This window comes from Camelus ferus, chromosome 6 (genome assembly GCF_009834535.1).
Source record: "Camelus ferus isolate YT-003-E chromosome 6, BCGSAC_Cfer_1.0, whole genome shotgun sequence".
NCBI lineage: Eukaryota > Metazoa > Chordata > Mammalia > Artiodactyla > Camelidae > Camelus > Camelus ferus.
Window position 1 is genome coordinate 85,826,810 of NC_045701.1, and position 25,380 is coordinate 85,852,189.

Sequence of the window (25,380 nt, forward strand, 5' to 3'; positions counted from 1 at the left end):
ATAAGATGTTATAAGCAAATATGAAAAGAGAACTTAATTTAGGGACCAAAATGCCAGAGCACTATTACCCTAAGGTTAACGCGAGTCTCAAATGAACTCATGTACACAAAACCTGCTGGGCGTGCCACCCATGCATGACAGTATTTTGGGGGCAAATGTTTAGAAGCAGAGGGACAGTGTACACAGAGAGTCCTTAAAACCCTGCAGCCCTTATAGAAGGACGTCTTGAAACAGGCGTAACCTTTCGCAGACGTCATGAATACGTTTTTCTCAAACCCAGGAAGGGGATGGTATGAGGGGTGGGAAATTCCAAGGAAAATCAAAATGATCTCGTTAAGTATTTAGCGATGCTTGGGACTGGAAGCCAGGCCCCCCGTCTCCACAGTTCAAACCCCAGAGCAGAGTCAGGTTCTGCCGTGGCCACTAGGCTTTCATAACTGCGTCTTCAGGAACTCACTGACTTCACTCGTATCTCCCATGGTTTGTTCTAGACTGAACTTAATTTACAGCCTATCATTTCTCTTCATTTTACCCAGATGAGGAGAGCAGGACCTCTGTGATAGAATGGAAGGGGGCCCACGGAGGCCTTCTTTCCTGTCTCTAGGCTGAGCCCACGTGATGTGAGAAAAGCGATTAGCAAAACCAAGGCCACTCCCAGGGCCAGAGAAGCATTTATAAAGCCAGCTGTCTTGTCAGATAGAGGCCGTAAGACTCCAAAAGGCACTTACTTCCATCTTTGCTTATTGGATTCACAAAAATTCTTTGGGCTGGGCATTGCCTGGGTTTCTCAAACATTATTTTCAGGGTAGCTGGGGAATTAACTTGATTCCAGGCTTGCAGTGATGCTGTAAAATTACTGAGGAGCTAAGGGCCCCAGAAAGAAAGGTCTCAGGTTCCCGCTCACGTTAAGGAACTCTGGGTCTCAAATGCTGTCTATCTTAGCTCAGGAACGTTTGGTGGCTCATTGGCTCAACCCCTTCGGCAAGCCGAACAACTACTTTTCTCTTAAAATGACACTCACAGGATGCTCTGGCCAGCTTGGACCTAGACATTTCTGTGTCGCGTGTCCTATGCAGAAACCACACACTCTTTGTCAGAATGCAGCGTGAGGATTAAGACCGAAGTTAGGGAACAAAAACACCAACACGCTGAGTGTTCAAATAAAGTATCATCTTAGGCGCAATGATCCTGACTCTTCGTTTAGGGCTGATATATAGGAAGAAAGCAGCTCAAATTTGTAAGATTTTAACTATGGGTTCCATGGTGAATCGGCTTTTGGAGGAGTGCGCAGAAAGGAGAAATTTTCCTAAATATAGTGAAGCCTTATCCATAAATAAGTACAGGGAAGAAAATAATCTTTAGGAAGCCTGAGTCAGCCTGTTTACATGTAGATTATTTAGTTTAGGGTCTAATTACATTTTGTGACCAAAATCCCAGGATTCTCTTAAGTTTCTATGTACTTCCCACCCCCCACCTCCCCATTAGTGCCCACATGGGAGAGATCACAAACTGATAAAGATGGTTGATGTACATGTTCAAAACACCCAAATACATTTGAGCATAAAAGCAGATTTCTGACAACAGTGTAGGAAGTACATTTTTGTTATACTTTCACTATAGAATTCCTAACGAGAAACATCAAAACTCAAATGCCAAACCTTATATAGGAGTTTGATGCTTTGGAAGAAATACATAAATACTACTTTCTTTGATTCTTTAAATCACTGATGTTTGGTGCCAATACTTGATGAGTGGTTTTAAATCAATGACAGAAAGGAGTATGTTCAACATGTGTAACATTTTGTTTCTGGTCGCTTTATTAAAAATTTAGGTGTATGCACGATATATAAAACAGATAAACAACAAGGACCTACTGCATAGTATGGGGAACTACATTTAATATCTTGTAATAACCTATAATAAAAAAGAATCTTGAAAAAGAATATGTATGTATAACTAAATCATTCTGCTGTACACCTGAAATTAACACATTGTAAATCAACTATAGTTCAATTAAAATAAGTAAATTTTTAAAAACCCAGAGTTTATGAAACATTAAAAAAAATACCCAGGTTTATGAAATGTAAAAAAAAAAAAAAAAAAGATTTAGGGGTATTGTTTCAATTTCTTTGGTTTAGATACATGATCTGTTTTTCTGTTCTTGATCATGCTGTCAAAGCCATCCCAGCAAGGGAGAGTGTAGCTCAGTGACAGAGTGCGTGCTTAGCGTGCACAAGGTCCTGGGTTCAGCCCCCAGGACCCCCATATAAATAAATAAAAACCTAATTACCCACCCCCCACTAAAAAATACAAATAAAGAAAAAAAAGAAAAAAGCCATCCCACTCAGCTCTCTGAAAGAGCCCCAATGTGCTCTCCCACATCTTTGCATTTCACAAATGTCCTTTTCACACTCTGCTGTACACGGCAAATCTACTGTAAGTTTGGAAAACAGGCCTGCTCAAGGATTACTCTTAACCTTTAATAATAGCTGTATTCTCAACCTAATAAAATGTCTGAGAACGATACTAGCACAGCTAGCGTTACGCACTAGGTAAGTGACGTGCTACTCTCCAGGACTAGCTCTACGTCTCCGGATCTTCACATCATAAGTTTGCAAATTCTCCCGATTCCAGTCAACACAAGAGCAGAATTAGGCCGTTTAGAGTAGGCAACAAACAACTTAGGTTTTTAGGAACAAATTGCCAATATTTATTAGGGGAAAAAAAAAAACCTTACTATAACATAGGAATGAGTAAAAGGTGATTTCGTCAATCATATAGTCTCTACTATTACGTGGCACTGGACCGCAACAACTGTCAAGCTTCAGCATCACATCATTTCCTGTGTACTTCTGTTCATGAAGCTTGTTCCTCTGATTTACCTGGAATCAATGAATCTGGCGGGGGAAGAAAGGATTCTTAGAGAAGCCAATCAATTTTGGGTCCCACATTAGAAAACTACCAAAACTTCAGTAACACCGATGGGGATTTTAATAAATATGTCACTCAGGAGCGCTTCTGAGTAACATCTTGAGTTTACTTTTAGTTTACTGGGTGCAAGTTTCATGGTGAACGGTTATTTGGAAGATTCTCTTGCTGACAGCACACACACTAAAACTTTCTGATTTTAAATCTGAGCACCTCCGAAGCACAATCAGGTCACCCTCGACAATACTTTTTAAAATACTTAACAATTTTAAAATTACTTTTTATTTTAAAGTAGTTTGTAGCAGTACTTAGTGTCCAACAGAAACCACTCCATCTGTTAAACAATATCTGACCGCAAAAGTTTCTCTTACTGTCGGGTGATAGATAATGACACGGCACAGCCATTATCACCGTGGCAACAGTACCCAGGAACTATCAGAGGAAAATTGCACATGGAACTGCTGGTTCTTGAGCAGTCATGCCTCAGCTTCCTCTGGAGTCTGCTTTTTCTGCAAGTCTGGTGTGCTCTGGGGTACCACCAACCCAGTGCGGCTCCAAGATTGCAGATCAGTAGCGATTTCCCAGAGCCCCGCTCTTCCAGAATCATTCCTTCCACCAATGTGAGCGCCTGCCACTTTCCAAGCACGGTTCTATGTACTGAGGATACAGCACGAATGAACGAAGTCAGGGCCTGGGAGGGAAGTCAATACACAAGCTAATAAATACATGTCAAAGTGTAATAAGCACAACGGAGGACAGAGAAAGTAGTTGGCCTAGGGAGGCTTGCTTTCTCTCCTCTACCCCGACATTGTTTTGTACCTGCTTCTCATTTCGCAAGCTCTGGGCACCAGGTCTCTAAGAAGGTCCCGCTCTGGCACAGAGCCTTGCAGCAGCAGCAGCTGCTCAGAAAACGTTTGTCGAACGAACCAATTCCCTTTCTGGTCCCCCATCCAACAGATCTTTCCTGGGCCCAGGCCCAAAGGCTTAAGTAGGCTAGGAAGTCAGCGAAGCCCCGATTACACAGCGCTTTGCAAACGTTTTAAAATAAAAGTTGTTTTAGTGAAATAATCGCGCTCCAGAGGCGGGAACTACAAGGTGGGGTCTGGGCCTCTGCTCCCACGTGGGCAGCGGGACCACAGACCGGCCGGGACCCGACGCTCTGGCTCCGACGCCGTAGCCCCGGGGAGGCCTGGCCGCCAGAGCCTGGTGCGGTCTCTGCTCCCGCTGCGAACGCCCGCGGCCTTACGTAGCCTCCGTATCGCTCACCTAAGCCAGGAACGCGGCTGGAAACAGCGACCCAAGTTTGCTCCAGCCCCGCCACCACCCCTGATGCAGGAACTAGGAGCCCGCCAACCGCGCTGCCGTAGCAACGCACCACCGCCTGCACCGGAACCGGAACCTTGATCTGGAAGTGACCCCTTCCCGGCGTTCCGCGGAACGGCGAAACCCCGCCCAGCGCCTGTCCCAGTCATCCTGCAGTATCCCAGCAGGCCCGTCTACTCTCCGGAGGGAAGTCGTCTTGCCCCAGGTTTTGACTCTCCTTGCCTCGGAACGTGACCCTGATGGACATCAACTCCCTCCAATCAACTGGCAAAGTGGTTGCCGACGGCCAATGGTAAGGCGGTAGGATGCCACTTAGGCATAAGGACCGCCTCCAACTTGTCCGAGCCGGACGAGTATAATGATTGGTAGAATCGAGTAATTGCGGGCCAGCGTTATCCAATCATGGAGAGCTGCTCGGAGCCGGCCCAATGAGGGCTTCCGGAGGGCGGGCCCGGCCGCCGCGGGCCGGGCCGGGGGAAGGCTCAGGCTGGCTAGCCCGGGTCCCGGGCCGTCAAGGGCTCCGGCAAGCGTGCGGGGATGAGCGGAACCCTGGGCCGGGCGGCGGCGGCTCTGCTCCGCTGGGGGCGCGGCGCGGGCGGCGGCGGCCTGCGGGGCCCGGGCGTGCGGGCGGCGAGCTCGGGCGGCAGCGGCTCGGCCGAGCACCTGGACGCGCTGGTGAAGAAGGACAAGGTGGTGGTCTTCCTCAAGGGGACGCCGGAGCAGCCCCAGTGCGGCTTCAGCAACGCCGTCGTGCAGATCCTGCGGCTGCACGGCGTCCGCGACTACGCGGCCTACAACGTGCTGGACGACCCCCAGCTCCGGCAAGGTCAGAGCTGGCGGGGGGCGACCGGCCGAGGCGGTTCTGCGGGGCAGACGGTCTGTCGCTCAAGGTCCGGCCGAGGGTTGGAGCGGGTTTGGAGCACGGGCTCCCACGCTGCGTTAGAGGGCCTGGGGGTGGGGGCCTGACTAACTCGAACTGACTCTTGAGAATCTGGGGCTGTGGGCCGACTTGGGCAGTGGGGTAAGTCCTAGCGGTTCACCGGTACGTACTCTGACCTGAAATAGGCATTTCGGGACGAGTTGTTTTAGGTTGAATCCAAGGAGAGTGGTCTGCAGCCTGACTCCCCTCTCTGCAGGGCTGGGGAAGTCGGGCAGAAAGCGGTATAGGAAGAGCTACTAGAAGGTGGGCACTTCGGGGACACTGTTGGGGATGGCTTGTTTCATGGACAAGGAGCTGGTGCAGTTGATCGTGGGGGGAGGGCCGAGGTTGCCCTTGTCTGAGGCTAGTGGGTCAGAGGGCTGGCCTGTAGAGCCTCAAGGCTCGGGGTGTCTGGAACCGTTCTCTATTGTTGCTACAAGGAGGGGGTTGACACAGCACTTAGATGGTCTCAGTTGGAATCTGTTGGCTTGGGGAAAAAAAAGTTATGAAATTTGTTTTTAGATACACAAGGATGGGAGAAGTTCATGGGGGCTAACTAAGGCTTGGAGAGGCTTGTGGGGAGAGGGACAAGGAATGACTCCTGGGCCCTAGTAACTCAAGCTTGGAGCTTCAGAAGCCAAGAGCCAGTCAGGGTCTGGGCAGATGCAGTGGGGTGGGGGTGGGGGAAATCTGTGACATTTCCCTAGGGAGTAGGGGGTGGGGTGGGGATGAGGGCCCTGACAGTTAATTAGCATCTTTTCTGCTGAGCACCTTGCTGAGAACCTCACCGGCATTCTTCTTTTATCTGAGTGGGGGAGGAGGAAGAGGCCAGAACACATGGGTCTGCTTCTTGGCTAGGGATGATGGGGTTGGTGGAGAAATGGGGAGGCTGTATCTGTACCCCTAAAGGCTGGTGTTCCAGTTAGAGTCCCACTATAACTGAGTCCCTGGCATCTCCCCAAGTCTCCTGCTGTTCAGTTAGTGTTCTAAAAAGAGTTTAAAGGCACCAAGTTCTACGCTATTCTATTTAGAATTCTAAATTTCGTTATTCTACATTTGAAGTTGTTAATCACAGTCATTCTGACATTGATGAGACAGGTTGGTGTCACGGAAAGGCTTTGGGTTAGAATCCTTCTGCGGCCAATCAGCTGTGCACCCTGAAGCAAGTCACAAAACTGCATTTTCCTTTCTGGTGATATGAGGATAATGAAACCACACTTGGCAAAATTTTTTGTTTTTGTTTTTGTTTTTTAATTGGTTTATTTATTTCTGTGTTTTTTTATGGAGGTACCAGGGATTGAACCCAAGACCTCGTGCTTGCTAAGTATGTGCTCTACCATTGAGCTATACTCAACCCCCTTTGGCAAAGTTTTTGTGTAGAACTTTAGAAAGCGCCTGTCATCTTATCTGGCACACAGAAGGCACCCATTCAATGGTCACTATTTTATTAGTAGTACTTCATGGTTTCAAAAGTATTCTTTTCAACATTATCTAATCCTCAGAAAAATCTTGGTTTTGGTGGGTGGAAACGAGTAGGAGTGGAGGTGTCAGCTCAGCATGATCAGATCTATATCATATTACCAATGTGTTATGCTCGCCATCCCTCGGCCTTCCTGGTCTACTGGAATGCTGCCAGTCACCGGCTCCCCAGACAGGGTGATCTGCAGTCTTCGTCCAGCCGCCACTTCTCTGCCTGAAAGATAAGATAGGGGAAACTACTGTGCAATCTTCCTGCTGGGACCTTGCCTCTGGCCCCTTGCCGATTGCCAGTATGGCCGTTAGTAAAAAAAAAAAAAAAAAAAAAGAAAGAAAAAGAAAAAAAAGTTGCATTGCTGATATATTGTTTAATGTAAAGTTTTGAGAGCCTTTGGCTTGTGAATTTCACTTCTCCTGTTTCATACAACCAGACATGGGATATGCTGGAATATGGTCAGTAAATGGAAAGTAGGAGCAGGAATAAGAATGTTTACTGAGAGCACTTAAATGTCTGGCTTCCAATCTTGCGTTCTTCAGTGTTCAAATAACAGCCATGGGAATTTACCCCTTGAATTTCTTGACCATTGAGTTTCATCAGATCGTTATTTAATAAATGTTTTGCATGTATATTGAGCATAACACATCTTTTATTGCTGAGAAAAGTAAACATTAGCGTAAGTATTAACCTCCAGACTGGGGCGGGATGGTGCAAGCCTGTCACCACCGAGGGCTTAGTTCAGCCAGGGTTCGGCTTTAAAACGTGAAGGCTCTTCATCTTTTTGCTCTCTCCACCTTTGAGTTCACCAAGAGAGACTGACAGGGTAGCTGGCGCGTGCTTTTGCCAGCTAAAGATCTGTCTGTGCACCTTCCTAGCCCCAAGGTCACAGCTTGTAACAGGAGAGGGGTTCCTGCAAACTTGGCCTTTCCTGTCTTCCTGTGCCCAGGAAGGCTGAGCTGTACAAAGGGCCCACGTCGGAGGAAGACCCCAGACACTATCTCCTTATTCTGGGTGCTGGATCCAGGGGATGTGATGCACAGAGGTCTCAACCTGAGACCCAAGACCCAAGGAACAAAGGTGACTGTGAGGAGTCTTTGCATTTTGGCTGTCCTTGAGCTTTTTTTCCTTTTTCTTTCTTTCTTTCTTTCTTTTTCTTTTTCTTTTTCAAATCCCACAAAGGGACAGAGTCCGGATGGAAGGATATCAGCATATCCTGCTCCTGGTCTTCATCAAGAATAACCTTTTATTTTCAGTTGCAAAAGTAACACGTGCTCATTGCAGCAACTTGGAAAACACTGAAAATATAAAGAAAATGAAAATCACCTGTAATTCCATACAAACCATAAACCAAATGAACATTCGGATCTAGTTTCTAACAGGTTTTTGTTTTTTGTTTTGTTTTATTTTGTTTTAAGCAGAGTTGAGATCACGCATATCTATATATAGCATTTTGCCCTCCTGAGAGCAGGGAACACGTCTTCTGTGACTTCCTGAACACTGTGTATATTGCTTAAGCAAAGCAAGCTTTCAGTGAGTGTTTTAATGAATAAATCAGTGCTTCATTTTATCAGAAACTCTATTCCATGCTCTTAAAAATATTATGAACACTCTTGAATTTCTGCCTACTTAGATCACTGTTACGTTCCTTGGATGGGAAGCAGTATCTGTTGAGTGAATAACCATTATCCTATCATTGAATGTTTATTAAGCATTTGAAAATATGCTCAGCCTTTCCAGTATCAAGGCATTTAAGGCAATAGTAAAACATCCATGACGGCGGTAAGCATCGAAAGCTGGATAACAAGTGTGCGCCTGTGTCTGCGCAGGTGGGCGTGGCCTGTGCTGCATATGGGAGTAGAACTGGTACCTGTGCTTGGGAGGAGTGACTGTCTGTCGGTAGCTGGTCTAGTTGGGGGTGAACAGAGATGAAGACCCAGCTGTTTTACTCCTGGGCATTTAGTCTACAGCAGGGATGGGCAAGCTTCCTTCTCAAAGGGCCAGAGAGTTAATACTTTAGGCTTCGTGGGCCTCATGCTCTCTTGTTAGGACTATTCATCTCTGCTGTTACAGTGTAAAGCAGTCAGGGACAATACATAATGAGTGTGGCAGAGTTCCAATAAAACTTTATTTATAAAAACAATAAAGTGAAACAGATTTGGCCCGAAGGCCATAGTTTGCCACCCCTTGGTCTAGAGAGACCATCTCCCTGCATGCAGGCTAGGAGGCGTATGTAAGGATGTTGATTGCAGGGTTCCTTGTAATAATGAAAAGTTGGCAAAAACGGATCTTAGTCCTTTAGGAGCAGGCTGGACAAACCAACTGTAGTCGCACAATGGAAAACTAAATTGTGGTTAAAATGAACTAGATCTCGATGTGTTTAATGCAACTGAATCTCAAAAGATACGCTTACTCAAAAAGTAAGTTGCAAAACAGTAATTGTAGCTTAACACCATCAGTGTACATAGGAGTTAAAGATGGGAAACAGCCCACAGATGCGTGTGTCGTGCAGGTGGGGCTCATGGGCAGGAGTGACAGATGCCAGCCGCCAGCCAAAGGCTGCTTCTGGTGGTCAAGAACCTGGCCCTTGGACTCCTGGGTGCCTGGATGCAAATCCTGGCTCTGCCATTACCTAGCACTGTGACATTGGTTAACATATTTAACTTCTTTGAGTCTTCATTTCTTCTGTTAAATAGAGGTAATTATACCTATCTTGTAGGATTTTTGATTAAGTGAGATGAGTTATGTAAAACATTTAGACTATGAAACTCAGTAACCCTTAGCTCAGTAACTGGTATTTTTGTTACTGCCTGACATATGTAATTGGTATTTTTCCTTCATTCTTTCCCTGTTTTCCGCATAGCTTATATTCCCAGACAAGCATTGCTGGGAGGGTGGGGTAGAGGCCCCTGACATGGTGAGAGTGTCTGCATTGCACCTGGTGCTGTGGGAAGCTCAGTCCGTTTCACCAGTTATATCGTATTTAACCTTCATAATAAATTGTGTGAGGCGGAGAGTTGTTCCCATTTTACAGAAAAGGAAACTGAGGCTAAGAGATGAACAGGTTTAAGTGAGGCTGCCTTTACAAGCTAGCAAGCCACAGTCGGCTGACTGCAAAACAGTGCCTTGTTCCCTCTTGCCAGCATCGTTTACTTTTCCTCTCTTGAGGATCTGCTGTTTTCCGTGCTTTCAGCTCAGATTGTCTGCAGCAGTCCTAACGTCGTTCTCTAAGTTAGGGAAGACGGAGAAACACGTGACTCCAGGAGGAGGTGATGTGACGTGGGGAAGGGGCAGAGCCTAGTAAGAGGCAGAGTTGGAATTAACGTGCATCGGGCTTTGAAGCTCCTGTAGTGAAAATCCACTTGGAAAAAAAGAAAACTACAGTCGTGATGCTCTTACTGTTATTTGTCCAAACAAGGAGCGGAGTCCAGCGTTCTGAAACGTGATGAATCTTGAAAAGTACCTTTTTGCAGTGCCAACTGGTGCCTGCCGAGGCCCTGCGACCCCCATCCCTGGACTCTCAGATGTCTGCCTGCAACCGTTCAAAAAAAAACAAAGCACACGCCTTCCTAACGCGTTTGTCTCAGCAGAGTTAACAGCCCTGCGAAACGGCTAGTCTCACCGCAGCTCAGGCTGACTTGTCTCAGCCCACGTCTCCATCTTACTGGAGTTGTAGATCCACTCTCCTCCCGTGTACCAAAGCCCCTGCCTCACTCACAGCCAATCAGAAGTCTGTTCCCCTGTCCCTTTGTGTTCGCAGCTCTGTCCCCAGTTCCCCCTGCACGTTCACGCTGGGTGGACACGCGGGCACCTCTTGCGTCTGTGGCCCGCTGTTGCCTGTAGCAGTGAACCTGTTAAACTATCCTTTGTTCTTAAACTTCCCCTTGCCTTCGCTAAATTCTTCTTACCAACGTCACCCACCCACCACCAAGTGTCCCCCAACATTTCTTTTGAAAGTTCTGGAAGGGAATTTTCCAGAGCATTTTCTCCACTCAGGCTTGATACTTTGGAACGTGACGTTTTCTCTGTGGAGCAGTAGGTGTACGTAGGGCTAATTTGGAAAGACAGCCTCCTAACTCCCCGTACCAGCGCCACCCTGTTACGTAACTTTGCAGTCAACATCTTCTGTCCCAAATTGAATTACCAGTTCCTCATCTATAAAATACGATTATCATTCAAGTCCATCCTTGGGTATGATTTTCTAATTTTCAAGAGTTGCTCTCTGATGCTGAGTTATTCCGCGGGATATTTGCAAGAACTATCACTGGATAGTGCAGTTTTTGAAAATTTAAAGTGTGAGAAAAATTAGCCATGTTTGAACAATTGTGAATTGATAGAATTTGTTGTAGTTTTAAGCCTATGAATAGTGGTGTTTTATTATTGGCAGTTTCTCACTTCACTCTGTAGGAAGCAACTGGGTATTTCCTTAAATATTTAAACCTGTAATCAGACTTTTAAAACATGGAAATAGCATAGTTTTTAGGAAAGATGCCAAAGCTTTGTTTTTTTTTTTTAATATTCAAGCTTATTTTGAGGGGGTGTTAATTCTTTATTTTTTTTAATGGAGGTACTGAGGGTTAAGCCGAGGACCTTGTGCATGCTAGGCACACTCTGTACCACCGAGCTATACCCACCTGCTTAAAGCTTTGCTTTGACATCAGCGACCCAGAATACTTGTTAGTCCAAAAATTAAAGAAGCAGGTGAGTTTAATTTCGATAATATGTCAGCCAGTAGGCACCTTGGATTCTGTCATGATGCTGTCATGCTCTGAGGTGGGTTCTTCTGAGTTCCTTTTTAAAAAAAAACCATTTATTTTTAAATTGTTTTACTTTATTTGGAGGGGGGTGATTAGTTTTGTTCTTGTTTTTTTATGGAGGTGCTGGGGATTGAACCCAGGACCTCGTGCATGCTAAGCATGTACTCTACCACTGAGCTATTTACCCCTCCGCCCTGAGTTCTTGAAATGTGAGTTATTAGGACAGTCACTGGCCAGCAGATTTTGGAGGAGTTAGTCTCCCTTGCGCATGACTGATGCGTGTTGAGGATGGTCAGAAAGCAGATCATTCTTTTACTCAGCAAAGATTTTATTTTAATAAAAACTACTTTTTAGGATTAAACGTGGTTTTGGGTGGCCCTCAGATGGCAAATTTGTTTTTATTTTTGGTGTGTCTCAAAAATTGTAGGCACTCACCAAAAGAGTGGGTCATATTCATATTACTGTTTTAAATAAGCTTGGCACAATTTATTATTTTATTTTATTTGATTTTTTATTTTTTTTAAAATAGACTTTATTCTTTTAGAGCAGTTTCAGGTTCACAACAGAATTGAACAGAAAATATGGAGTTCACACATAGCCCTCCCCACTCACACTTACATACTCCCCGCTACCGTCAACATCCCTCATCACTGTGACATATTTGGTACAATCAATGAACCACCAACATGGGCACATTATCATCAACCAAAGTCCACAGTTTACATTAGGGTTCATGCTTGATGTTGTACATTCTGTGGGTTTTGGACACGATGTATTGTTAATTGGAAAAAAAGCCCAGATGTAATATGGTACACATAAGGGGTTTGTGTACATAAATGTAAAAGATACTTAAGTAAGTTTAGAAGAATTAAAAGAAGTTCATATTGACTCTAAATATTTCTTAACATTCCCCTCCCCATCATGATGAAGTAAAAAAAATAAAAGATTTGTAACTAAAATCATCAAGTAAGTTCTGATGGACTCTTTGTGTTTGAGGATAGAATTTAAAAAAAAAAATCCCAAACACAGCTTGTATGCTATGTGATTTTTTATGTAGCACCAAACATCAGAATGATGAAAAACTTGAATGATGAAAAACAGAATGATGATCAATGATCATCAGGGTATTCAAGGATACCGAGATATTTGCGTTATAAAGACATTCTGACGGTTAGTGGAATTTGCCCTTTATTGGTAACCTTAAAACTTCTAGCTGGTTTTTTTGTTTTTTTAACAGAAACCCAGAGTGTCTTAGAAGTGTGCTTTTCAGGGCTTTATAACGTTGTAGCCATTTCTTCATACGTGAAGTATGTCTGGAGAAGAAAGATAAAGTTCTTCACTGGGGCCTTTAATGCTGTCCTTTAGGGCAAAGTTGTTTTTTTTTTTTTTTTTTTTTTTGCTTTAATCAGGCAGTGACTTTTAAAAGAGAAAAACACATTGTATCTTGGAACTGTTATTTGTGATATAACTCAAATTAGTAATCATCTTTGGTAAAGTTCATTTGATAATAAATGATAGGGTATCAAGAAAGTTTTTGTATTTTTAGTTTGTTTACATAAAAACCACCACCTGACTGATTATTAAAATTTGTATAATATTGTGTTTTGCTTGAAAAAATGTTGACTTTTATATTTTGTTTACTTGTGTGTTTAAAAAAGTACGCTTCATCTCAACCTCCGTGTTGAAAGGAAGTGGAATGGTGAGGAGGAATTTAGAAAAGAGTGATTTTTTTATGACTTAGGACTGAAACCACATTTCTTTCATAACCATCCTCCCAGTGGCCCAGACCGGAACAGAATCACTGCATGGCTGCACTGTCACCGAACCTGCTCCACGTGTCCTCAGAGCCTCTGCACACAGGACCCATCGCGTGCAGGCGGGCTGGCTTCTCGCCTGCTGTGGGCTCTTAGAGCAGGGGGTGCCCTGTGGCCCTGCGCCTGGTCGGGGACGTGGGCAGCCCCGAGCTGCGGGCTCATCCTTCATTTAGCGTAGTTCCTGTTTGTGCTAAGCCTGATTATCTGTCCCGGGCAGAGCCCATCCAAGTAGGATGAGGGCTCCAGTCTGTAACCACGGGAAAGGGATTTTTCTTCGGGTAAAAGAATTATTAAAGATAAAAACCAGTGGTTCTTTGTCTGTAACTGGTGGCCTTCACCAACCAAGACAGACACGAAAACGTTAGCTGGGGGCTGCCTCGTCTGCCAGTGAGTTACCGTGGTGGAGCGTTTGGAAATGAGGTTGTGACATTTCTTTTTTGCTTGTTTCACTGAAAACACAGCTGGCAGGTGCGGGGAGACTGTAGTTTTGTGTGTCTTGTGTGACTTACGTTCACCTGTTGAGTTCTCTGCCGTTAATCCAGGGTGGATTGTGGGTCAGGGACTTAACATGATTCTTATGCAAACCTTGCGAGATGAGGGTGGAAACAGGAGGAGGCCTCATAGTTTATGCTGGGAAGAGTCAGGGTTTAAACAGCAGTCCGTCCGCCTCTGAAGCTTCTGCTCTTTGTAGCAAACACATGGCCCCCCCAGGGATGGGTAGCAGGGGAGGGACACGGGGGGTTCTGCTAGGAGCGGATGAAGAACATTTTGCCCTAAAAAGTTGACCAATGACCATTTAAGTGACGCTTCAACGTTCTCTCCCCGTAGGCATTAAAGACTATTCCAACTGGCCCACCATCCCGCAGGTGTACCTCAACGGCGAGTTTGTGGGGGGCTGTGACATTCTTCTGCAGATGCACCAGAACGGGGACCTGGTGGAAGAACTGAAAAAGCTGGGGATCCGCTCCGCCCTTTTAGATGAGAAGAAAGACCAGGACTCGAAATGAGGACGGCCGGGGCCAGGCGGCCGCCGGCGTCAGAGACTCAGCGCCGGAAAAGCCTTACGATTTTGGTTTTCACTCTTCAGACAGCTGCCGGCCCTGATTCTTCCGGTCTGTGAGCAGTCGGGTGATTTTAGCGTGTCTCGTGTCGGGCAAGGAGTATCCTGTTGTGAACGTAATTGTAACCACTGCACTGTAATAATCAATGTTGTATTAGGAGATCGTTGTAAGCACAGTTTCTTCTTCTGTTGTCCTTTGCTCTTTGCCTGATTCAGGACTAAAAATAGGAGCTTTTGAATCATCATTGTCACTTGTGAGTCCTCTGCAAATGTATCAGTCTGCAAAGATAACTATATCCCCCCTTCAAGTTTTTTGTAACTTGTTCTGTTAAGAAAAATGATGGACAAGGAAGAAAATAGGATAACTGGGGTGTTTTTTAAAAATAAAGTGCCAACCCAGGGGTACGGTGTGTGAGTTGTTAATCTGAATAGCGGTGAGTCTGTGTCTTAGCCCATGTGGGCTGCTATAACAGAATGCTGCAGACTGAATGGCTTAGAAACAACAGATATTTTTCCATCAGGGGGAAAAAAAAAAAAAAAAGAAAACACTAGGTGTTTGTTTTTCACTGTTCTGGAGTCTGAAAGTCCAAGATCAAGTCTCTGGCAGGTTAGGTGTGTAGGGAGGGCCTGCCTCAGGTTCGCAGAGAGCCGTGTTCTCACCGTGTCCTACAGAAGCTCTTTGGGGTCCCTTTGCTAAAGGCACTAATCCTGTTCATGAGGGCTTCACCCCCCATGACCTCATCACCTCCCAAAGACCCTACCTCTTAAAACCATCACTTTGTGGGGTATGGGTTAACACAGGAATTTTCACGGGACACAGGCATTCAGTCTATAGCAATCTGTAAGGATTTTTATCACCTCTGAACTTTTGATTTTAGGAATTAAGAGTGATTCTCATAATCTTCTGTTCAGTTTGCCCCTAAAATTGCCATCAGGCTGTGTTCTAATTTCTCAAGGAGAAGTTAATTATTGTACATGCTGAGTGGTGGTGATGGTCCAGTTAGGGCTGGGGTGGACTGGTGAGAAGTGAGGTGGGGGAAGACCTGTGCGTGGCCAGCTGCACTGCAGCTGGATGGGGAGAAGCTGTTAGTCGTCCAAAGAATGGGACCTAATGTGTATTTTATTTCTTAAGAATGAGGCCTTTATACAAAAGGACATAAGTGGAGTCATAGCCAAGATCTTCCCGTATATGGTACCTTTATAACAAGGCTGTCACTCCACCCTGAGTCTGTGGCTGTGGAGCTGGAGGTAAGCTTTATGGCAGCTCACGGGCAGAAAGCCCATACTGGCATGGTGTGCCTTTGGGTCCCCAGAATCATGGCTTAAACAGAGCATCTATTTAGAAGCGCATCTTTGCAGTGGCAGAGGTAGGAAGAAGATGCATTTTTTTAAAGAAAAAGGCAAAAATGACAACAAGGAAAGAAGGATGGCTTATCCCTCCAGAGCTGTTCTGGAGCCTCGTTCTATGTGACTCTTTAGTCTGCATGAGTGCCTCCTGGACAGACTGATGGTGGACGGACTTAGTGAGGGAAGGGTGGACCCGTTGGGGCTGGTAGCTTGCAGCGCCGCCCCTCCCTGAGAGGTTTCGGGGTTCCCAGAAGAAAGGAGAGGCCAGTTGTAGTCTCACCCCGCTTCACTCGGGACTGTCCTGTCGGGTGAGAGGCCTGCCCCTTGTAAATCCCAGCCCTCCAGGCTTCAGGGAGAAGAACAGCAGATTCTCGTCACAAAGGTTTTGTGTTACTCGACTTGCACGCTGCAGTCCATCAGTACGTTTTGTGTCTGCTCTAAGAGCTTACACAGACTCGGAGGAGGTTGGAGCTCATTTGTTGGAAGCCTTTTGTTTACTAATCAAAGCGAGGCACTAGAAGGAAGCCCTGTGCTGCTGCTACGCTGTGGCCAAGCCTGAGGTTATGACCTGTCCTTTGGAAAGAATACCACGAACAAGTCACTTTTTACTGTCCCTGGATTTGTACCAGTCCGTGGGCCCTCACGCATGAGTCTGCTAGAATTGTCCCTCGCCTTCACGTCGGGTGGGTCATACGGTGCTTTTCCATTGTTTTGCTCCTTTTGGCTTTTCCTTAAATCTGCCTGTATACCCTTAGGGTTCATTCGGAAAAATGATGAGAAACTTACTTGCAGGGAAACATCAATGTAAGAAACCTCACGAGAATATTCGCACTAGGGCAGAGCTGCCCAGTGAACAATTGACGCCAGTGCTTAGGAGTCACAGTGAGATCAGTATCAGTCACCAGAGAGCCCAAAAGTTTAAGGAATCACCGGACTCTGCAAGAAATGGGAATGTTCTTTCCAGAAGTTAATTAATACTTTTTTTTTCTATTATGACAAGTCTTTGCCAAGTGGGAAATTGAAGATGCTATCTGATGTCAGTCTGAGTAATTTTACTGATCTGCATAATTAGAATTCGCCATGATAATTAGAACTGTGACACCAAAGTTCCTTGTACAAACAGCAATATCACACATCTGTTTAAAATGCAAGGTCTGCTTCACGGTTTTCCCCTGGAGTACATTGGCTTGTATCATTTGATTTGATGTATTGGATTTTTGTCACAACTTCCAAGTATTGTTATTAAATAGACCCTTCAGAAATAGATGAAGTTATTTTAGAAAATTAAACATTTTGTGTGAGTTGAGGTGGTTTTTGTCTCACAAGCTGTTAGTTACCTAAATGTCATTACACTCCATTTAAGCTATGAGCTTTGGAGATATTTTAAAACAGAAGGTTAGGTTTATGACGTCTCGGGTTTTCGTGTTATTGGCCCTATTGAATTGACTTGGGTAGAATCTGAGACCTCAAGCTTTCCTGTAATTATTAAAGCCACAACAGCTAGCTCGAGAGAGAATTCTTGTAAATTTATTAAAGAGCTTAGATAATTTAGAGAAAAATTGTGTCTTGAGAAGTTGGGCCCTTTGTTATTTGTGACAGGAGAGATTGTGCTAAGGGTTCAGAGGAGTGACCTTTGTGTTGGCAAAGTTAATGTTGGAGTGAATTTAAACCAGAGGCAAGGGAGCTTCCAGGTTTGTTCCTGAGAATCACTGACAGGCAAAAATAGATACTGGTGGATGGTCACACAAAAAAGAAGCTGATTTGATAGCTATTTTTTAAAAATGCATTTCATATTCTGCTTAAGAATTGGTTAGTAAATCTCAAAAATTGCTTTAAGTTAGACTAGGAACTCTGTGGTAGCTAATTTGAGGGAGAGGGGAGGACTGGTGAAGGGGGAGGAGCTGGTTTCAAGCCCAGGTGCCAAGACAGCCACAGAGTGTCATAGACGGACTTGCAGGAAGTTGCGTCCTGTCCTGTTCCTGAGAGTAGATCCCTGCAGGTCTGAGAGCCGCACGGAGGGTCCTGCTGAGACGGGCAACGGCAGAGCAGGCCTCATTGGGCAGAGACGAATGAAGCCTAGGGGAAGGTGCCCCAGGCTCCCCCAGGTGTGTGGACACGCGACCAGGCCAGTGATCCCACTGGGGTTCACTTGGTGAGCTTCCAAGTGGCAGGAAGTGGGTGTTTTTGCCAGGGAGCAAAGTGCTCTCCCAGGGAGCCCTCATCTTCTGCTGGGCTTCCCCTCTGACAACCTCAGACCCAGCCCTGGGCCCCTGGCATCAGTTTCTGCACATTCGCACCTGTTGTCACCTGTTAGCCTCCCTAGGGATGGGCCCTGAGTTCTCACTTCCCTCCTTCCTCCCGCTCCCTCCTCTGTCCGCCATCCCAGCCCTTTCCTTTGTCACTTTTTTCCTCTGTCCCCTCTGGTTGTTAGCAATGTGGTCCAGTAAGGCTTTTAGATCCCCAGGCATTGGAATTTTTAAACAGTTGATTTCTACTTTGATAATACAATGAAAGTCAGCAAACCCCTGCCTTTCACCTTTCAACACGCTGTCCTGTTTTCCAGAGGCCACCAGTTTCCATTCGTAAGCTATTTCTTCTATTTGCCTCCAGATTTCTTAATAATACGCTTATAATCGCTATTTCTTTGCTAATCAATTTCCGACATTATGTCATCTTTTTACCATTTTGCTAGAAAAGGATTCAAGGCTCTTGCATCATCACCAACACCCCACACCCAACTTCTCCCTTATTCATCACACAGTTATAAAATTTTTAGGCTAAATTGACAGTCAGTTTGAAAGAGAGAGAAAATCAGTGGATTAATCATTGGTTAGGTGGGTTAGGAAGGAAAAGACCTCTGTCAGAATAAGGATGTCGAGAGGGACCTTTCTGATTGGATCACGGAAGAAGACCTCTCTTCTGAGGTAATGCTGCAGCAAAGATCTTCCAACTTTTAATTCTGCTACCTGTTTAAAAATATATTTCTGGGAGCCCTTATTCACTGATTAATCTCTTTAAAAATAAAAATTTACTAGCTAACCGTTTTTAAGTACTTTTTTGTTGTATAACCATCACTACCATCCATCTCCAGAACGCTTTTCATCTTGTAAAATTGAAACTCTGTACCCATCAAACAACTCCCCGTTCCCGCCTCCCCTCCCCAGCCCCGGCCACCAGCAGTCTACTTTCTGTCTATAAATCTGACCACTCCAGGTAGCTCATAGATGTGGAATTATATGACATGTGTCCTTTTGTGAATGATTTATTTCACATAGCATAAGGTCCTCAAGGTTCATCCACATCATAGCATGTGCCAGTCTTTTTTTAAAAGCTGAATAACATTCCTTTGTGTGTCTGCACCACATTTTGTTTATCCATTTATCCATCGATGGACATTTGGTTTGCTTCCATCTTTCGGCAGTTGTGAATACTGCTGCTGTAGACGTGGGTGTACAAAATGACTCTTTGAGACCTTGCTTTCGATTCTTTGGGGTATATACCCAGAAGTGGAATTGCTGGATTTTACATTAAATCTATGTTTGAATTTTTTTGAGAAACTGTCACTGTTTTCCATAGCGGCTCCACTATTTTACATTCCCACCAACAGTGCACAGATGGTCCAGTGTCTCCACATCTTTGCCAGCACTTGTTTTCTGTTTGTTTGTTTGTTTGGGTTTGGTCTGGTTTTTAGCCCTCCTAATGGGTATGAATGAATCCTTTTTCTAGCCACTTGTTCTGCCTTTATCCTTCATGGATGCAATACCTTAACTCTGCGACTATTACTTATAGCTTTTTATTATTATTATTATTAAACCATTCTTTAAAAAAAGTTCTGCATTCTCCTTGGGCATCCAGGTTTCCTCTGTTTGTCTGTTTGGGCCTCTCTTTTGTGCTGGAGACTTTCCAGCTGGAGACTTAGCTACTGGCTCACATTTGAGAAGTAAAGGACCCATCAGGGGGTTGGGATCGAATAGGGGGCTGGGGAACACTGTGTGTGTGTGTGTGTGTGTGGGCGGTGAGGCTGGAGGCGCCAGCTGCCGGGTGGGTTTCCCTGTACCACATTGGATGCTGAGCTGACCTTCTATTGGCGAACTCTCACATCTCACAGTGTCAGTACTTGAATGTCTGTTCTCTAAGGCTTTTTAATTTTTCCAGAGAAGACTCTTCCATCCCACCCAGGGGGTGTGGGCCTGTCTACCTTCTAGAAGCTAGAGTAGAAGGCTGAGGGGCTCTTTCTTCAGAGTGCAGGTCCCCGGCCACTCTGGTTTTCAACCCCAGGCCTCCCACCTCCTCTATTGTCCCCCAGTCCCCGGGGTGGGGAAGTGGGGCCCCGGTAGGTGAGGTGGAGGGGGAGGAGGAGAGGGTCCTGCAGGTCTCTTACTTCACACCCTTACTTCCCCCCTCGTGCCCCTGCCTCTAGCCCTGGGCCACCCCTCCTGTGTGGTGCCTGCAGCTCGGCCTTGCCACACACACTTTCCCGCCCTGCAACCTCGGGGAGTTCTCTGTCTCCTCTGGCCTCCTCTCTTTCCCCTGTCCTCGTGTCTTCATAGTATTTATCATTTATATCTATTTGTATCTTTTTTTTTATTCATTTACTTTCCTTTTAGTTTAGAGAGGAAGCCAAAACAAATCCAGATGATCAATCCCCATGATTAACTTCACGTTTCTTTTTTTAAGCAGAATTTTCTCAGAATTTGTTCAGATCACAAAAACAATTTGTTTTCCTTTAGAAAAGACTGAGGCCTAGAAAGAAGGAAAAAATAGGCCAATAGCCCCACTCACGGATGAAAGATACTTTTCATAGGGCCCACTTCCTTCTGCTTGCTGTTCTTCACATCGTTTTGCACACTTCAAGGCAGGCAGTAAAGAAAACTTTCTGTTCTGCTTTTTCTGCTTTTGGTATCACAGTATGCGCGTTTCCCAGGTCATGACGCTTTGGGAAATGTTTCGAATAGCCATGATAATTGCTCCTTGTACCAAAGTTTGCTTTATTATCCTATTGTTTACCTGCTGGGCTGTTTTCAGTGCGAAGTTTAATACCGTGCTAAAGATTTTTGTGCAAAAAGCTTATTTTATTTTAAAAGTTTTAAAGGGGAGATCGGTTTGGCCACAGGTAAGGTAGAGGGTTGAATGGTGGTCCCCCAAACAGATACGTGACACCCTAACCCCTGGCACTCACGGATGTGACCTGATTGGGAAAAAGGGACTTTGCAGGCGTGATTAAGGACCTTGAGATGGGGTGATGGTCCTGGGTTATCGGGGCAAGTCCTAAATCCAGTGGCAAGTGTCCTTATACGTACAAGACAGAAAAGGAGACACGCAGAGGAGGAGGTGATTGATGTGAAGATGTGAAGAGAGATGTGGAGACTGAGGTGATGCAGCCACAAGCCGGGGAAGCCCAGCGGACACCGGAAGCTGGAAGAGGCAAAGAACCGCTCCTCCTCTCCAGCCCCCCGGAGGGAGCACTTCCAGCCTCCAGACCTGGGAGAGAGCACACGTCTGTTGTTTTAAGCCACCAAGTTTGTGCTGCTTTGTCATGGTGGCCCCGGGAAAGAAATACAAGGTGCATTCTAAGAAATGGTGCTGATGGTCAGAGATATGAATATTTCCATGTTGTCAATTTCAGCCTAAAAAAAGCAGTTTATACTATCATCCTAATAAATACAGTCGTTTTAATTTTGGTACATTTCTTTCACGTCGTGTCATCTAATCACATTTACTGAGTGCCGCCATGTCACAGCAACTGGAAGCTTCGCAAGGCCCGGCGTCTCCACTTTGTGCCCTGATGCGTTCCAGGTGCTTAGACTCACACCTGTCACGTGGTAGACGCTTACTTACTGAATGGATGGACAAGTGATGGGGGTACAATTCTGAGTAAGATGCAGCTCCTGGTGAGTCTAGTTAGTGAGGGCCACGGTTGAGCACCACGAAACCCTGGAGCGAGAGCAGAATCTGCATGGGGGCCCATAGGCGCAGAGCAGGGCATCTCGGGCTGGGGCCATTGAAGAGGTGGTGCTTGCGCTGTGTCTTGATAACAGTGATCCTGGCGGCCACCAGCCAGCACCAGACGGCGCTCCTCGCTAGGTCATCTTTGCTGCACCTGAGTGCCCATCAGGGCCAGACCCTGGTGACGGTGTGCAGGTGATGGGCGTGGGCCCATCTGAGTGGCTGGGGTCCCTGTGGGGTCTCATGCCCTGCCCAGCAGTGAGTGTACTGGCCAGATCTGTACTTTGGCCCTGAGTATGTGGCAGTCCTTGGTAAGTTGCCCTGCACTTGTGTACACACACACACACACACACACACGCACACGCACACGCACACGCATGCACTTGAGCACACACAGGGATAGCCTTTTCTGGCCAGAGGCTCTAGCCAGCCCTACACCCTGCATCCAAGGCCCCAACCCTGAGACTACTCTGACCCCTCCAGTAGCTCCCTTTCCCCTGGGACAGTGAGCCAGTGGGGCCAAGGGTGTGTGCCCACCTGGAGCGCCTGCTCTCTTCCTCCCTGAGACCATCCTGTGGGGAACTGGTACCCAGGAATTCCCTGTCCCTGTGCCCGGGATCTGCTCCCAGGGCCTGCAAGCTTCCCAGGCTGTGCCCCTGAGGGAGGGCATCACCGTCACAGCGGTGGAAGGAGCCCCTGCTCAAAGTGTGCAGGGGGCAGCTGAACACGGAGCCCAGTGTCCACACACAGGCCACAGGTGCTGGGTGGAGAAGGGGAGGGTCAGGGGCTGGTCTGTACTCTGTCCCTGCCCACACCTGTTCGAAGTGACCCACACTGCCCTGTGCACATCAACATTTAGCAGGCAGCTGGGGATCTTAGATTTGGACAGCAGCTTCCTGCCAGACAGACTTGTCTCTTTCTCTTCCAGGATCTTCTGGGTCTTCGGATTGGGCTCTGTGCAGGGCAGGGTCATCATTAACCACACAGCGTAGCAGCTGCCCGGTGTCTTGGGCCCCACCAGGGCAGGGGACGGCATGTCAGGTGTGGAAAGCAGCCTGTAGCAAGGCCGGGGAGGGAGGAGGACCCACTGGATTGGTGTGGAGAGGGCAAAAGTCCAGATGCAGGGGGGAGGGAAGGCGGGAAGCAGGGAGCAGTGGGACGTGAGCCTGGAGGGGGTCCCAGGAGGGACTCCTCACTGGGAATGGAGGGGACCCCTGGGGAGCCCCAGGCAGAGGCTTCAGCTGGAGTGGGGATGCTCACCTGGGTGTCAGCACAGCCATTCCAGGGTCAGAGAACATTCTAGGAGGGGCTGAGGAAGTCGTGTGTGATGAACGGCATGGGACAGGGTGTGTGGCTGAGGGGTCCCACCCCCCACCCTCCCTCCTGTGCCGCGGGACCCCTGGACCTCATCCACTGTCCTGCCAGGGCTCCACCGGGGCGCCTCCCGGGGTCCAGCAGCCCTCAGAGCCACCAGGGACCTGCTTTGGGCTCTCCTTTCTCAGACGACCAGGCGCCCTGTGGTTCGTGCGCAGGATGGTGTGGTTCTGTGCCGGCTCTTTGAGGAAAGGGATGTTCTCACCCTCCACCTGCCTGGGGCTGCGACCTGGGGCGTCTCTTGCCCATGTGACACCTTTGTTTTTCCTTCCTTCCTCGGGATTCCTCCCACCGTTTCTGGGGAGAGGATTTGGAGACATTTAGCTCAGTTTGAATTGAAGAGCGTTGTTCGGGTGGTTCTGTGCCAAGAAGGAGCCTCTTCACGAATAAGGACTGCCCGGGAGCTGCAGGAGGGGCCTGGACGGCACGGGACTGGGCCCCTGGGCCTGCAGGGCAGGTGGGCTCACCAGCAGCCTGTGCGTCTGCTGGCTCCACAGGTGACCTTGGGGCTGACTTGGCGTCAGTCGCACGGTCTCTTCTCCTGCCTCCTGCGTACCAGCACAGTGGGGGCCCCCTTCCTTCGCGTGGTAAAAATGGGAACTTCTGAGCTTGGCAAGTGAGGGTGTGCAGGACAGGCTTGGAAGGCTTCCAACTCACATTTCAAAGGAAGGACTGGCCTTGGACCAGCTCCGGGGAGAGAACTCTGAGCCTGGAGCATCCTGTCCTGCCTGATGGCGGTGTCTCTGCACGCCCCGGCCCCAGCCATGTGAGATCAGTTTGAGCTCTGGGGGCTGAGGACTGAGTATCGAGGTAGTAGGCACCCCTCGGTGGGCCTCCACTAAAAACCCTGGACGCCACGGCTCGGGTGATCTTCCCGGGTGGGCAACCCTTGGCACGTGCTGTCACATCATGTCACATTGGTGTGGGACAATTAAATACTGTCCGCCCGGCTCCACTGGGAAGGGGCGGCTGGGTGCTCTCCTGGACTCTGTCCTGTGTACCTTTTAGCTTTACTTTTAAAAAAAAATCTGTCCCTTTTCAAGGCAATAAACTACGGAACAGCTTTTCCGAGTCCTGTGATTCTGAGGGGGTCTTGGGGACCCTAACAGAGGGAGATGATGTCCAGGTGGCTGGGCCTGGAGCCCCTGCATTTTTCTCTATGAGAGACCATTTCTTGTTACCTTCTTACAAACGCGCCGTTACCAGGCCGACCTCGGGACCCCGGGAACCATGGCCTTCCCCGAGACGCCCTCTAGCATAGCGGACTCCAGACTGTAATGGTACGCAAAGACTTTTTTGAAGACTCGGGAATGACCGTGGGAGTAGTAGAGAGACTGGCTCCTAATTCACAGCCTGGACTTGTTCACTGCCAGAGCCTGCCTTCCTGGCTTAGACCCCATCGCCCCCCTCCCCAAAGCCCACACCTGAGTCTCTGTACTTTTCAAGGTCTGAGCCAAAAGAAAGACAGTTCTAAGCCTCCTTTTCCACCTCCCTGGAGCCCAGCTCTGAGCTGGGGTTTCCTGCTTGTGTTCCAGCCTCCTCCTGGGGCCAGTGTCCCTGGGAAAGACCTCTGATCTCTGTGCCACGAGGCAACACCAGCTGTTATGCACACACAGTAAAGGGCACTGTGGTGGTGGTGGCGGGGGCAGGGCCGTGCGTGTCATTGTTTTGAAGACTGATACTGGGCGAGCTGCTCCTCCTCCAGGCCTTCCAAAGTCACTTGCATTTTCATCTGTTCATTTAATCAACTGTTTACATTCCAAGACTTTTCTCAAGTGTTTACTGAGGTTAGCAGAGTTGATCAACAGATCCTGGTATAAAGCAGGGACTTGGGCTGAATCCAGCCGAGAACTCAGAACTGAAATGAACCACCCCAGCTGGTTAATTCCACCTCAGACGGAATCACTTTGTGTTTCTATATATATAAGCTAAGCCAGCTTTCCCCATATTTCCCAGTGAGAGGACTTTAAAAAAAAAGTTTCAGTAGTTTGATTACAAAAACTCACATGGAAGTAGATGGAACAAGCACATTAAATATAGTGTACAGCTATATTAAATACATTTTAACATTAATTTTACATTGTATCAGTGAGAACACTGAGGCACAGAGAAGTTGAGTGACTTGGCCAGAGACACACAGCTCAAATGAAAGTGAAAGAATTGGAATATTAGTCCAGGCAAGCAGCTTAATGCCCAGAATCCTAACCACTACCCTATTAATTTGATGCATAATGTGTTGCAAAATGGATCTATTTAGGAATACCACTTTCCTCTCATGGTTTATGAAGCAATTATTAAAATGTTCTACCTGCATTTTCAGTATCAGTGTCCCTGTCACCCCAGAGCACTTTTTGAGCCCCTGTAACAAGTTTTCCAGAGCAGTGCTTCTCAAACTTTATTGTGCATATGAACCACCAAGGAATCCCGTTAAAGCACAGATT

The 25,380-nt window shown here is 47.0% G+C and overlaps 1 protein-coding gene, 1 long non-coding RNA gene and 1 other non-coding gene across 3 annotated transcripts; 1 reads left to right on the forward strand and 2 right to left on the reverse strand.

The window, feature by feature from the left end:
- Positions 1 to 3,202: 3,202 nt before the first annotated feature.
- Positions 3,203 to 4,505, reverse strand: LOC106729548. The gene is made up of 2 exons (XR_004320917.1): positions 4,195 to 4,505; positions 3,203 to 3,619 (listed from the first exon to the last, which is right to left on the reverse strand). It is a non-coding gene; the product is annotated as an uncharacterized LOC106729548 (long non-coding RNA).
- On the reverse strand, positions 3,223 to 3,497 carry LOC116664582. The gene has a single exon (XR_004321103.1).
- A 196-nt stretch (positions 4,506 to 4,701) lies between the features above and the next one.
- On the forward strand, positions 4,702 to 21,295 carry GLRX5 (glutaredoxin 5). The gene is made up of 2 exons (XM_032482576.1): positions 4,702 to 5,077; positions 14,041 to 21,295. The coding sequence occupies exons 1-2, from the start codon at positions 4,789 to 4,791 to the stop codon at positions 14,217 to 14,219; spliced, it is 468 nt and encodes a 155-aa protein (XP_032338467.1). The 5' UTR covers positions 4,702 to 4,788; the 3' UTR covers positions 14,220 to 21,295.
- The last annotated feature ends 4,085 nt before the right edge of the window (positions 21,296 to 25,380 follow it).

Coding starts and splice junctions, on each gene's coding strand:
- GLRX5 (XM_032482576.1), top strand. CDS start 4,789: ATGAGCGGAACCCTGGGCCGGGCGGCGGCGGCTCTGCTCCGCTGGGGG. Junction 5,078..14,040: donor CGACCCCCAGCTCCGGCAAG/GTCAGAGCTGGC, acceptor CTCTCCCCGTAG/GCATTAAAGACTATTCCAAC.